The sequence below is a fragment of the Tursiops truncatus genome, chromosome 7 (genome assembly GCF_011762595.2).
Source record: "Tursiops truncatus isolate mTurTru1 chromosome 7, mTurTru1.mat.Y, whole genome shotgun sequence".
Classification (NCBI taxonomy): Eukaryota; Metazoa; Chordata; class Mammalia; order Artiodactyla; family Delphinidae; genus Tursiops; species Tursiops truncatus.
In genome coordinates this window covers 59,288,628-59,301,910 of record NC_047040.1, presented here as the reverse complement: position 1 = coordinate 59,301,910, position 13,283 = coordinate 59,288,628, and the positions used below count along the sequence as shown (strand labels likewise).

The following is a 13,283-nucleotide window of genomic DNA, read 5'->3' as shown; positions in this document are numbered from 1 at the left end:
CAGCATAATAAAATAGAGTGTACCAGGGTTATACATAATGATAAATAACCCAGGTGCTATCTCGGGATGTTCCACTCTCCTGCCTTTAAAACAGCAGGTTTCAGCAGCTGAGCGAGATAATAGCAACGCGTGTAAAGGAGCCTTCGGAGGCCTAAATCATCAACATCTTACTACTTTTAATACCAGCATGACCAACATTTCTATCGTATTTTTATTTCATCTTGTATGACTTCTTACATTTCAAAATAGTCAGTCGCCTGCTATGAGACTGTTTCCCTTTTCCCCCCCTCTTGAATCTTAAAAAGTTTATTCTGACCTCTGTATTTTAGATTTTAAAATGTTTCCCCAGTACAGGCCATTTTTTTTTTAAGGTGGAAGGGCCTCTTTGCTAGAATCCTGGGCATTCTCTGGTGATCTTACTTTTTCTCTGGTCATGGGGAACGGGTAGGGTGGTGATGGGGATTTTAAAAACCAGTGTCCCCTCCATTAGGCTGGGCATGCCCAGTGTAGCTAAGTTAACTTGCTGCAAATCTCTACACTTTCTGACCCTCAGTCTGCTCATCTGTAACGTGGGGGCAGTGCTATCTATAACAGGGTAAGCCTGTGGGAATTAAGTAAGAATCTCGAAAACATTATGCCTAGTGAAAAGAGCCAGACATGTACACATGCATACTACAAAATCCCAATTTTATGAAGTTCTAGAGCAGGCAAAATTAATCTAGGGTGGTAGAAATTGGACCAGTGGATGCCCCTGGTTGTGGAGGAGTTATCAACTGGGAAAGGGCATGAGGGAATTTTCTAGGCTAGTGGAATATCTTACCTGTTTGGGTAATTACATTGGTGTACACATTTGTTAAAATTAATTGAGCTGTACACTTAAAAATCTGTACACTGGACTTCCCTGGTGGTGCAGTGGTTAAAGACTCCGCGCTTCCACTGCTGGGGGCGTGGGTTTGATCCCTGGTTGGGGAAGTTCCGCATGCCTGAGTGGTGTGGCCACAAAAAAAAAAAAAAACTGTACATTTTATTGTGTGCAAATTATACCTCAATAAAAAATACATTAAAAAAATGTTAATGTCTGTAACCTTCAGGTAATGGTCATCTATAGGAGCCTGAAAGCCGAATGTGGAGGTCTGTTTCCTTCTCAAATGTCCTAAATAATCTTGGCCCTAGATTTTTAAAGGTTTATCTATAATGTTCATGTTTGCAATAAAATCTTGGTAGGAAAAAATAAATAGAAAGAGAGGTTGTTGTTTCTGAATTGCCCAGAACTTAAAATAATATTTAAGTATAATTTTTATGCTAACTTCAATCACTTTTTCTATTTAGAAAATTTACCTCTATCTTGATTCGTTCTTTTTTTATTTCTTTTCTTCCTTCCTCCTTTTTTTTTTTTCTTTTTATGGAAGGGAGAAGGGATGTGTATGTTTGGCATCCCATGTATTAGCCTGGAACTCCAAAGAATTTTAAACAGCTTGCAGAGAATGTAATAGTGATTTCTCACAAAGAGATATTTAATTTAGCATTAACTGAGTGTTGTTTAGGATGTTAACTTCACAGTGTAAGAGTTTCTGTTTTACTTGGCCAGTAATCTTAATTCAGAAAATTTTTTCACGTAACTGGCAATGCTGAAGCAGTTCAAACGGAATGCTTTCTCATCCTCCATTAACCACACACTTGCTCCTGAAATTATCCAGGTATTTCAGCAGCTGAAATGGTACATATCCTGGGCACTCAACAGAATTGTCATTTTTTTCATCAGTTTCCAATGCAAAAATTCCCCTCTCCCCAACAGAATCCCATCTGTTTCTTATAGATTTGCACTGAGGGGCAGATTAGCTAGCTAGTAGAAAGGTCTGGATAGCTGTTTTTTGCTATTCAGCCTCAGTGAAGAACTTCCCCAAAGGCTGCTGTGTCACTGCCTTTTCCCTAGAGATTAGTAACTAGCACTCCCTAGAGATGTGCAAGGTACAAATTTGAAAAGTGGGAATGTCCTCTTGGGTGGGAATCTAGTTATGAAATAAAAAATCCATGGTAGTCAGGACCTGCCCCGTGATTTTGCTTGTGCAAACAGATGGGAGAAGGTTGTTTCTGCTTTGGGGAGTGGCCGTCCTGCCTAGCCACAAAGCCTAAGCCAGGACTGGAGGGAAGTGTTTGTGATTCCAGGTCCTGGCCCAATCAGTCAAGGAAAGGAGCTTACAAACAGTGGAATCGCACCATATACACTTTAAACAATGGTCTTTTTCAATAAAGAAGGGGGAAATTGACTGCGTTGGACTTACTGGAGAGACTCAGTATTTCAGTCTCTGCCGTGGAGTCCTATCAAGGAACTCACCAAGATAATCTGGACTACTCGTTGACTTTGGAAGGTGGAAAGTACTATAATTCTTACTCTTGTTAACCCGTAAGAGGGCAAGTTCAGGATTCAGAAAAGACAGAGGGGAAACCTGCTCTTCATAGCACAGTGGGCCCCCTTGGTTTAGTTCGGAACCCCACCGCTTGCTCTCTGTGTGATCTTGGTCAAATGACCTCATCCCTCTGGGCTTTAGTTTCCTCATCCAAGATGAGGCTCTCTGGCTGTCAGTCACACTTCACAGCCACTGTCCCTCCGGACATCTGCTGGTTTCTGTTGGTAGGGCTGCATCAGGATCTGTTGAAACAGGAAAGGGCAGTATTGCTGTTATCTAATCCATGTATGTAAGAAGATGTAAGTTTCTTCCTTCTGCTTATTTCATAAAGGCAGTCTTTGCTGTGTCGCCACTTTGCTGCACCTTCTTTTTTCCAACACTGATCAGTCCCCGGCACCAGTGTCAGTCAGTGCCCTCCGGATCCCCAAACTCCTGCCCAAGGAAGATGCTTTGATCCAGCCTGTCCACTCTGGCCGGGTCCCTATTCTAAACACTCTTTGAACCTTCCTGCCTCACTTACCTTCTCGCCCATTCTCTTAGATGGCTGCTAGATGACGGACTGGCTGATGTCCTAACAGATTGGAGCTCTGTTGGGGACCTGTATTGGTAACAACAGTAATCACTGCTTTGGGGGCTCCTAATTTGGCTTCAGCACAGTGCTGGGTACTTTATTTACATTATCTCATTGAGTCCAAATACAACCACCCACTCGTCATTAAAGAACACTAAGATTCAGACGGGTTCTATAACTTGCCTGAGGTTGTGGGGAAAGTGGCAAAACTGGATTCCTTTAAACTTGGGATCTTTCACCTCACCCCTGTCTTGCTCCCCCGGTAATGGCTCAATGATGATCCTTTCCTATATTGTTTCCATTTGAATAGGAATTCTCAGCACCTTAAACCAAATGAGTGAAAAACAGAACCACTGCAGACTGCCAGGGGTGAGTGAAATCGTTTTGGAAAAGGGGTCCTTCAGGGCTCTCTCAGAATACAGAGCTGTCTGCTTTTGATTTCTGCCTGTCAAGATCAAGTTGTTCGCAGACGTTCAGAGTAACTCTTGAATGTTTCCCATTCAGAAATCAATACCCACATTTCTGTCATTCACATCAAGCCAAAATCAATAGTTCACCCTGGTAAAAGTGAATGGTTTTTAAATCAGAGTCTATTCCCACTATCTGGTCCGTATCACTACCAAGAAACTGAAAAGCTAGCAATTGTGCTTGTAAAATTCTATATTAGGCTCATAAGTATGCACAATTGTTATTTTTAGTGATATTATTGATGAGTTAATTCATCTTATTCATATGAAAACCTTTCCAATGATCCGTTGGTTGAGAACTCCGTACACTGCGGCATCCCGTCTGCAGTGGGGTCCTGTGGAATTCAATAAGTTGTTTAAGTCCTGGGAGTTGTGGAGAATGCTTTTGGACACCTTTGGCTCACCGAGTAACAGAAATACCAGGAATACCTTAGGGTAATTTAAAATTGAGCAGAATTTAAAGAATTCCATTACTTTATTTGTAGATTACTTTTCTTAACTAGACAACAATAAAATCATACATACCCTGAAAATAGCCAGGAGTTACATCAGGGCCTTGACATATTAAATTAATAATTTGGGTGAACACTGCATATTTCCTTTCTTTCTCTCCCATCTGTGTAACAATCAATGCCTACTTTTTAATGAATGGATAATGCCCCTCTTATCACTTCTCTGATTATAGCTTTATGGCTTCTGTAGAAGATAGCTTCTTTTATGGTTCAGGTAAAAGGCTTTCTTTCAGCTAAGAGGAAAAGAATTAAAAAAATAAAAGGACTGTAACCCTATATCTAGATCCTGTTTCTCCACAATGGACTTTGAGGAAACAAAGAAGTTGGGGCTTAGGGGAGGACCTGTGACCACTTGCTTTTTTGGTTGTATTAGCAAAGTCTTCTCTGCTCCTGCTCCTTTAATAGCTGGTCCCATTCTGGAACTCTGTCAACCATCCAATGAGTTTGTCCTGCCACCCTCCCAGTTGCCCTTCCCTATTAGTATCTCCTCCAACTTTGGAGCCAAGCAGCCTTGTGCCTTTTTTTTTTTAATTTTATTTTTGGTTGTGTTGGGTCTTCTCTCTAACTGTGGTGTGCGGGCTTAGTTGCCCCATGGCATGTGGGATCTTAGTTCCCCAACCAGGGATCGAACCTGCGTCCGCTGCATTGGAAGGCAGATTCTTAACCACTAGACCACCAGGGAAGTCCCCAGCCTTGTGCTTTTCTAATCCCACCTCCACCACTTCTTGGCTAGGAAAACCTAGAAAAATTCCTTCATCTGTCTAAGCCTCATTTTTCTCACTTGCCTGATGGGAAAATAAAGCTAACTTGCAGGGTCATTATGGATATCAAATAAAAGAGCACAGTGTAAGTACCCAGCAAGATGCCAAAAGCGTAGTAAGCACTCCACAGCCTGGGTTCCCTCCAGTCAGACCCTTCTCCACGCAGAGCTCCCCTGAGCCTGTCCTCGGCAAGGTCTGATTGGGGCCTGAGGTCACGGAGGTGAAGCAGAGGGGATTGGGCATTCGCACCACAATTCAAGGTCTTTTAACTGTGCTTTTGACTAACTTCATTCCAAAACTTGCCAGGCACAAGGGACAGAACTAAGTCAACTTGTCTGTTCTAAGGCTTTTTATTCCAGCTACCGCCTTGAGGAGGCTCTTGCTATTTCAGAGAAGAGCAGTCATGACTCCAAAGAGTGATTATCCTGCCCAGTTATCTCAGGGCTCACGTTGCCAGGGTAGCAGTGGCTCCAAAACAAGGAAATACTGAGAGATTTGTCAATTCTGAGCGACTAATTTGACTTGTGTTAGCCAGGAGCTAGTTTTTCACGTTATTGAATAGACCTTTTCCTTCACTAATTGGCTGTCCATCTTGTGAATGTGGCTGGGCAAAGAGGGGCCCTCCCTTCAGGCCTGGGCCCTTCTTGGTTCTGCAATTCGTCCAGAAGCTTTCCTAAAACATGGGGCGCCCCCAGCTTCCTATTGAAGCCAACAGGTTTTCAGCAGCCCCTTTGTTAGCGTTTTTCCATAATAATTGTGTCCGAGCTTGCTCAGGGAACATTCCAGGTCTGCTTGTGTGAGAGCATGTTCTGGTTTCAGCATGTAAGGTGGTCAGTGCTTTATCCTTAAGCTCTCAGAATCCTTCATTCTTCAAATAATATAAGAAAGAAGATGAATTTATGATCCAGGGGCCAAATTTGGTGCACAGACATGGGTCTCTTTTTCCTTTTAATTGCATACACAGTGTTTATACCCCAACATTTTTATTATTAAATTTTTCAGCAAAGTTGAAAAAATTTTATAGGAATTCTTGTATACTCAACTCCTAGATTCAAGCATCAGGATCTACTTACTTTATTACATATCTGTCCATCCCTCTCTCTTCTTAACCATCTATCAATCTTTATTTTTGGATGCATTTCAAAGTAATTTGCAGATATGAGTACACTTCCTCCTAAATACTTCAATATACTAGAGTTCAGTAAGAAATGCACATATCTGAAGTATACATTTGCTGTGTTTTAACAAATGCATATACCTATATAACTCAGACCACTATCTATAGAGCATTAGCATCTCCAGAAAGTCCCCTCATGCCCCTTCCCAGTCAGTCCCCATCTGCAGAAGCAACCACTTTTCTGAATATTTTCCACTGTAGATTGGTTTTGTCCGTTCTAGAAATTCATGTAAATGGAAGCCTTAGTTTGTTCTTTTTATACAAAATTTCACTGGCTATAATGCTTTTGCGATTTATCCATGTTGTTGCATGCATCAATAATTAGTTCCTTTGTATTGCTGAGTATATTCCATTCTATGAAAGTGTTGGTCAACACTTGACCTGTTTCCAATTTTTTAGCTATTATGACAAAGCTGCTCAGAAGAATACTGTACAAGTCTTTTTTCATTTTACTTGGGTAAATACTTAGGAGTAGAATTTCCGTGTCATAGAGTACATATATGTTTAGTTTTATAATAAATTACCAAAACTTTTCCCAAAGTGATTTTACCGTTTACACTCCAGCCAACAACCCAGTAGCTCCAAATCACAGCCAACCTTTGATGTTATCAGTCTTAGCCACCTGGTATGTATACAGTGGTATCTCATTGTGGTTTTCATTTACATTCCCCTGGTGACTAATGGTGTAGAGCCCTCTTTCATTACATCGTGGTTTTACTGAAAATTTAATGAACATACCATCATTTAAAAAATCAAGAGGTTTCATACAAGAATCAGATATCCAACTTTTCATAAATCATTAAAGGACCTAGCAAGACTAGACGCATATTCCCACATGGGAACAATCAACAGAAGCTGAGCGGTGGCTGTCCCTTTAGGGCAGTTGCCCTTTAGATCCCAAGAGTCCCCTAACCCTTCCCCTGACCCCCCCAACCCCCAATGCTTGGGCCAGTTATGCATTGCTGTACATCCTCACGTTTCCTGTTAAGAAGAAAGGGAGCTATTTCTTGAACCCATGTCATTACCAACACTGGAAAAGTGAAAGGTAGATCCAGAGGGACTTATATTTCAAAAAAAGTGGGAAGACCACATTTCTTTGGGTCAGTGGAAAAATATCCCTACCATGTTTAATATGTAAATTAAGTGGGTCCATTGTGAAATATTACAGTTTAAGGCTCTGTAATGAAACTGCGTGGCTTTACTCATTTTATCTACCTTGCTCATTTAGGATGTGGAGTTTGCAACTCCTATAATAGAACATTTAGATTGATTAATGGTGTCTCAAGACTGCCCCACCTGGGGATTATTTAGATATAGAAAGAGATCTAATTTCATGTCCTTTTATTGATAAAGAAAAAAAAAAAACACTCCAGTAATACTTCATTTAGAATACATCATGTGTTATAAAACATTGAGACCAAAAAAAGATTGTTTTACTTTCTCAAATTCTATAATTTTTCTTTTAATTCTAGGATTGTAAGTGGAAAATGTATATGGAAATGGATGGGGATGAAATTGCAATAACCTACATCAAAGATGTGACATTCAACACTAACCTACCTGATGCAGAGATTTTAAAGATGACAAAGGTAGAGTTCTATTTACTACTTAAAAGCTTTTTTGAATTCACAGATGTCAAACAAAGACATTAAAATACCCCAGCAGCGTGCTTTTGTGCCTGTGATGCTCACACCAGCTCAGCCTCAAGCTGGCTGTTGAAAGGCACATTTTATTTAGCAGATTGCGATCATAATAGTTTTTTGTTAAAATTCCACTTACGCTGTGTGAACTAAAAAGTACTACAAAAAAGTGTTGTTTAATTTTTTTTAACTTTCTTCTACATTTCTTTATGTGTATTCCGTCATTTATTAAAGGAAAGAAAATGCTAATGATGTAAATGTTTACCTCGAATTTTGGGTCATTTTCAACTTTTAAAAACTTGTCAGGAGAAAGGCTTTCTTGGTGGTGTTGAATTTCTTGAAGAACTGAGATGAGATTATTCATGAAGCACATGTTGAAGTCTTCATGGCTTCCTTGAGTTCACACCTATGAATTCCCGGAGTGGCCAGAGAGCACCTTACTACTTTGGGGTCAATGGTACAAGCACGCCCATTAAAACACTGAAGACAGTCTTAGAAAAATGCTTAGCTTCTCTTCAACATGGAAAAATTCAAATCTGTCAACAATACTGAAAAAATACATATAAGACTTCAATTGTAGAAGGTCAACAACTCAGGTGAATAACCATGATGTCAACAGGACAGTCACCCTAAACGTCACATAAGCCATTAACTCTAGTACACTCTTGACTGTGTATTTGGTTTCAGTGAGGAAAATGGGGCTGGCAGCAAAGAGCCATGGTACAAACACAAGTGGGGAAGTGCAAAGAGTCTTCAAAGCCACAGCATTAGACTTGCGAATGTGTTCGCTTCCCAGGCATGAGGTTGCTAACCACCCAAGTCCTTTTAATTTAGAAGCATATGCATATTCCTTGTTGGATTGCCCTGAGTAACTGGAAGTTATGTTATTTATCACCAAGTTTATGATCTGCTTTCACCTTTCCCTTATTCTGTTGGGACAGACTGTGTTTTGGTATCTTGGAGACTGGACACACACTTTCTCTTTCCTCCCCACCTGTGCCATCTCTGGTTGCCGCCAGTTGTTAGTGGCTTCAGTGTCACTGAGAAGCAAGTCACTGCCTGATAACAGAAGGAAGTCACTCAGAGCAAAAAGAACGGGGTGGAGTTATAAAACTGAATACAGGTGCTTCTGCTCTAAGGCCATATAGACATTCTAGAGGAACCATATCTTCTGCAAAATCATGCAGCAACATTAACAGGGCTTATGGGAAAAACAGGATTGGGGCGGGCCATTCAAAATCTGTAGAACTTTTTAACATCAACAGAAATAATAAAAATCCTAATTAAGGAAGAAAAACAAAACAGAGAAGATTGATTCTTGTCACAGGAGAGACTAGAAGTCGACTCCATACCCAGACAAACTTTGTCACAAACCTTCCGTCTGTCCCTCTGAGGGCCCATTCATCTTTCCTAAAAACCATTTACTCTCTTCCAAGGGGCCTGCATCCCCCTCTTCCCCTTTCTCTATAAAGATGGCATTTAATCCTGAATTCTTTGAGTTACTCATTTTTCCCTGGGTATCTCCTGTGTATACATGAGGTATACATGTTAATAAAAATCTCTTTGGTTTTCTCTTGATAAAAAAAAAAAGCCCAGTTAAATCTCTACCACGTTTGCTTTGTGCCTATCTCATGGCCAGTCATTTGCAGCCTTAAACCTGGAATGATGGGTTGGGGGGTGGGAAGAGAGTGGAGATTCACTTCTAATAAAGACCATTTTCATCAAACTTAAAATAGGATCCAAGGCATAGGCTTCTTTATTACTCATTTATTTTAATATAGTGGAGAAATGTCTTCCCAGTTTCATTTGCACCTGCAGCATTGCCGGGTAGCCTGATAGCAGGGTGGTTGTGAAGCCGCTAAACCAGCCACTGCTTGCAACCAAAAGACCATTTTAGGGTCTTCTAAGGTTGTTAAGGCTTTCTCTTAATGGTGAGAAAACTTTCCGCTGAGGCTTCCAGACATTAGCTTGAGTTAATGACCTAATGATTGGATTGAGTGATGTATCGGAAAAGAGAAGATTGTGGGAGACAAGATTAGCTGTTCACAAACATAGGAAAGGATATGTTATGAAACCAAACCCCCAAACATTAGACATTAGCATGTTGTGAGTAATCACATGTGAACCAACATGAGTTTCCTAATAATCTGACATCATGGCTTTCATGATAACCTGAACCGCGCCCTATCTGCCAGCTGTGTATGGCACAGCCGGCCTCCAAGAAACCTGCGCTGTAGCAGGGCAGGCTGTACGATGGCACTACACCCATCCTAACTTTTGTTTTTTTCAGCCCCCGTTTGTAATGGAGAAGTGGATTATAGGAATAATGGAAAATCAGACTGTAGAATGCACAGTCACATATGAGGTAAGCTGGGCAGGGGGTGGGCACCTGTTGGCTTCACCATCAGTTTCTCCGTAGGGATTTATTTGCTCCCTCAGAGTTCTTAAAATTTATTGGAAGAGAAACTACTTAACCAACATGAGTATGGGAAGATCAATACAATTATTCTAACGAAGTGTTGGGAAGGATTGAGAATGGGATACACTTGCCTAGAGATTGAGGTAGTAATTCATTCATTCGTCAGTTAATGATTGAGCACCTTCTGCATACCACGTATGCATGTGTGAGGTACTGGGGATACGGAACAGTGACCAAAACAGAGCTCTGCCTTCTTGGTGCTTAGAGTCTAGGGGTGAAGGTAGATCAGCAATTCTTCACAGAGTGCAACTTCTACTACCACCTGGGGATAAGGGGGGTCTACTATCAAAACCAGACTCCACATATTTTATACATGGAAAAATAGAAAAACGTATACTTCAGAAAAATGTGCTATTAAAATTAAAATTCATATATTGAGCAAATACCTACCAACGAGTAACGTTCCGTGATTAGGATAGACTAAATCTCTACTCTCTCGAGGCTTATATGTACTCCAGTGGGGGGAGATAGATGATAAATAAGTAAATCTCAGAGTGATAAGTGAGAACCAGAAAATAGTGAGACACGGGGCGTTAGATTGGATGGTGAGGGAAGGCTCCTTCTCTGAGGGGGAGGCAACAAGGAACAGCAGAGGAAGGGCAAGTGCAAGTTCCTGAAGCACAGAGGGCGTGACAAGGCTAGAGAGGTGGGCGGGGCCGAGCCTAGAGCCTCCAGAGCCGCAGTGAAGAGTTTGGATTTACTGTAAGCACCATGGGAAGCCAGTGGGTGTTTTAAGTAGTCTGCTGCTTTAAATGATCTAATTATGTTTTAAAAATCAGCAAGGTCTTCATGGTGGTGGGAGAATCTGCTTCACGAGGTAGAGAAACCCTGGGGGAACGGGGTGGAGGGAAACAGTTATAGCAGAGTCTTGGCACCCATGGAGATATTAGTATGCAGCTACCCTTAATAGGACATGCCCTCATTCATTCACTCATTTATTCACCCAAGAAACATTTAAGAATTATTTGCCATGACCTAGGCACTGTAAGAGGAGCTTACACCTGTGTTATCTCATTAACCTTGTGCAAATAGTCAAAAACAGGGAGCATCGTCTTCACCTGGCAGCTAGGGAAAACGGGCTCAGAGAGATGAAAGGCGGTCCCGAGGTTTGGGGTAGTCAGTGAGAGTCGGTGGAGTCACACCCAGGTCCTCTGACTGTGAATACAGTTTCCACTCTTCCTGTTCTATCTGTTCCCTTCCTAGCAGTAAGGTGAGGGAAGTCAGCCTGGAGTGGGACTTCGTGCGCTGCTGCACTGGGACGGTCTTCTGAGCTGCCAGGGTGTGGCTTTTGAACGTGAGAAATCCAAACCCTGGACAGTCCGCTTATCCAGGGTGACCCGATGCTGGAAGCTAATTAGGACAACAGCAATGATTTATCCTCATCACCCAGGGTGCACTGCCTGTCAGGGATGAGGCACCTGAGAAAGAGCATTCATTGTCAAAGCATTGCCTGCAGGGCACAGAACCTAAATAAAAGAAGGTGACTGGTCTTGAGGAACTTGGAATCTGGATTATTCTAGAGCCTGTTGACCAGCCCCCGCCCCCCACTACTAAGGAAAAGCCCTCTTTCAGTAACTGGACAGTCATAACAGCCAAGTTTCATCTCTACCTGCCTTAGTTCTGGAGATACACCTCACCAAGTTTTTCCTTCTCTTTCTCTCTCTCCTGCCTCTTCCTCCTCTCCTTCTTCCTCCTTCTCAGGCTCCATGATGATACGCTACTTGTGTCTGTAACAGTCACTTCAGGATTTTAAAAAATATATATTTTCATAACCGTATCAAATCCTGAGGCTCTCCAATCTAGCCTGATTTGTGACACCTGGTGATGAAGGGCGCACAGGACAAAGAAAGTGGTGTGTCTTGATCCGGCGTCCTCTCCTTTTTCTAATCCTTATTCTTAATTCTCTATCCTGCCTCACTTTTGCATTTGTTACCCTGTACCCTCCCATGGGGGTAATTAGTCCCACCGACCTACCCACACTCACCCGGTTACCCAGGATGATCACAGGCAGTCCTGGGCAAAATAGTGGTCAGATTTTTATTTATTCAACAAAATATCTGAGTTCAACTACTATAAACAAAAGACATCGTTATGTTTATCATTACGTATTAAACGAAGAGGTAAGTTGAGATTTGCCAACTAACAAATTCTTAGAGAAGACAACCACCTTTTTAACTACTATAGTCCACTAAGGAATAAAGTAGTTAAAATTTTTCTTTTAATCAGATTACCATATTCAGGCAAACCGTGCAAATATATTACCTAATGCATTATGATAGTGTTCTAAGGAGTTACACTGAAGGGATATGATAACCTGGTTTTCCTTCCTTCCTATTTTATAAACGTGTGTATATTTGGTTGTGGGTTTCTCTCCCTTTTTTTTTTTTTTTACAGAGCGATGTTAGAGCTCCAAAAAGCACTAAGCACGTCCATTCAATTCAGTGGAGTAGAACGAAACCTCAGGATGAAGTGAAAGTTGTCCAGCTTGCCATCCAGACGTTATTCCCCAACTCAGAGGGCAACGCTGGAAGCAGGTCTGACTCAAGTAAGTCAGCTGTGCGCTAGACATGTTCCAAAGCGGAAATGTCAAATCCTCACGAGGGATAAGCGCCAGGCTGTGAATTGACATAGATTTCTAATATAATACTTCCTTCTTCTTTTTTTAGAATATTGGGTTTTATACACAAATTATATGGAAAGTAGTATTTATGGGCTTGGAAATAGGGACATATTATAATAAAGTATAATATTTGGATAACTACCATAAAAGATGAAAATTAGTGATTATTTTATATTGGTAAATAAAATATGTATGTAAATAAATAAAATTTAAATAAATAAATAAATTTAAATAAATATGTATGTATATTTATACACATATATATTTAGTTTCCAAATTGTAGATAAAGATAAGAATCATCTTCCATGTCCAGCAAACCTTCCTGTAGAATCACTGCTATCACTGGGGCGACCTCTTGAGTCCGGAGCACCATGGATCCATCAAAGCATAAGAATGATAGGGGTGGGACTTTCCTGGCGGTCCAATGGTTAAGGCTCCGAGCTTCCACTGCAGGGCGTGTAGGCTTGATCCCTGGTCAGGGAATTAAGATCCCACGTGCTGTGCAGTGTGGCCAAAAAATGAAAAAAAAAGAAAGAGAATGATAGGGGAAGGGAGCGAGGGGGAAAATAAAAGGAAGGAAGGAAGGAAAGAAGGGAGGATAGAGAAAGAGAAAACATGAAATACGTATGCTAGGTAGTGGTGACAGTA

General features: G+C 41.2%; 1 protein-coding gene across 5 annotated transcripts in view; it reads left to right on the top strand.

Moving 5' to 3' along the window:
• MAP3K20 (mitogen-activated protein kinase kinase kinase 20) overlaps positions 1-13,283 on the top strand; it is a 174,335-nt gene that overhangs the window by 151,418 nt on the left and 9,634 nt on the right. For all 5 annotated transcript variants that reach the window (XM_073807566.1, XM_073807567.1, XM_033860012.2 and 2 more), the window contains 3 exons: positions 7,369-7,485; positions 9,827-9,901; positions 12,410-12,560. In XM_073807566.1, the coding sequence (XP_073663667.1) occupies positions 7,369-7,485; positions 9,827-9,901; positions 12,410-12,560 (343 nt within the window). The remainder of the gene's footprint in view (positions 1-7,368; positions 7,486-9,826; positions 9,902-12,409; positions 12,561-13,283) is intronic.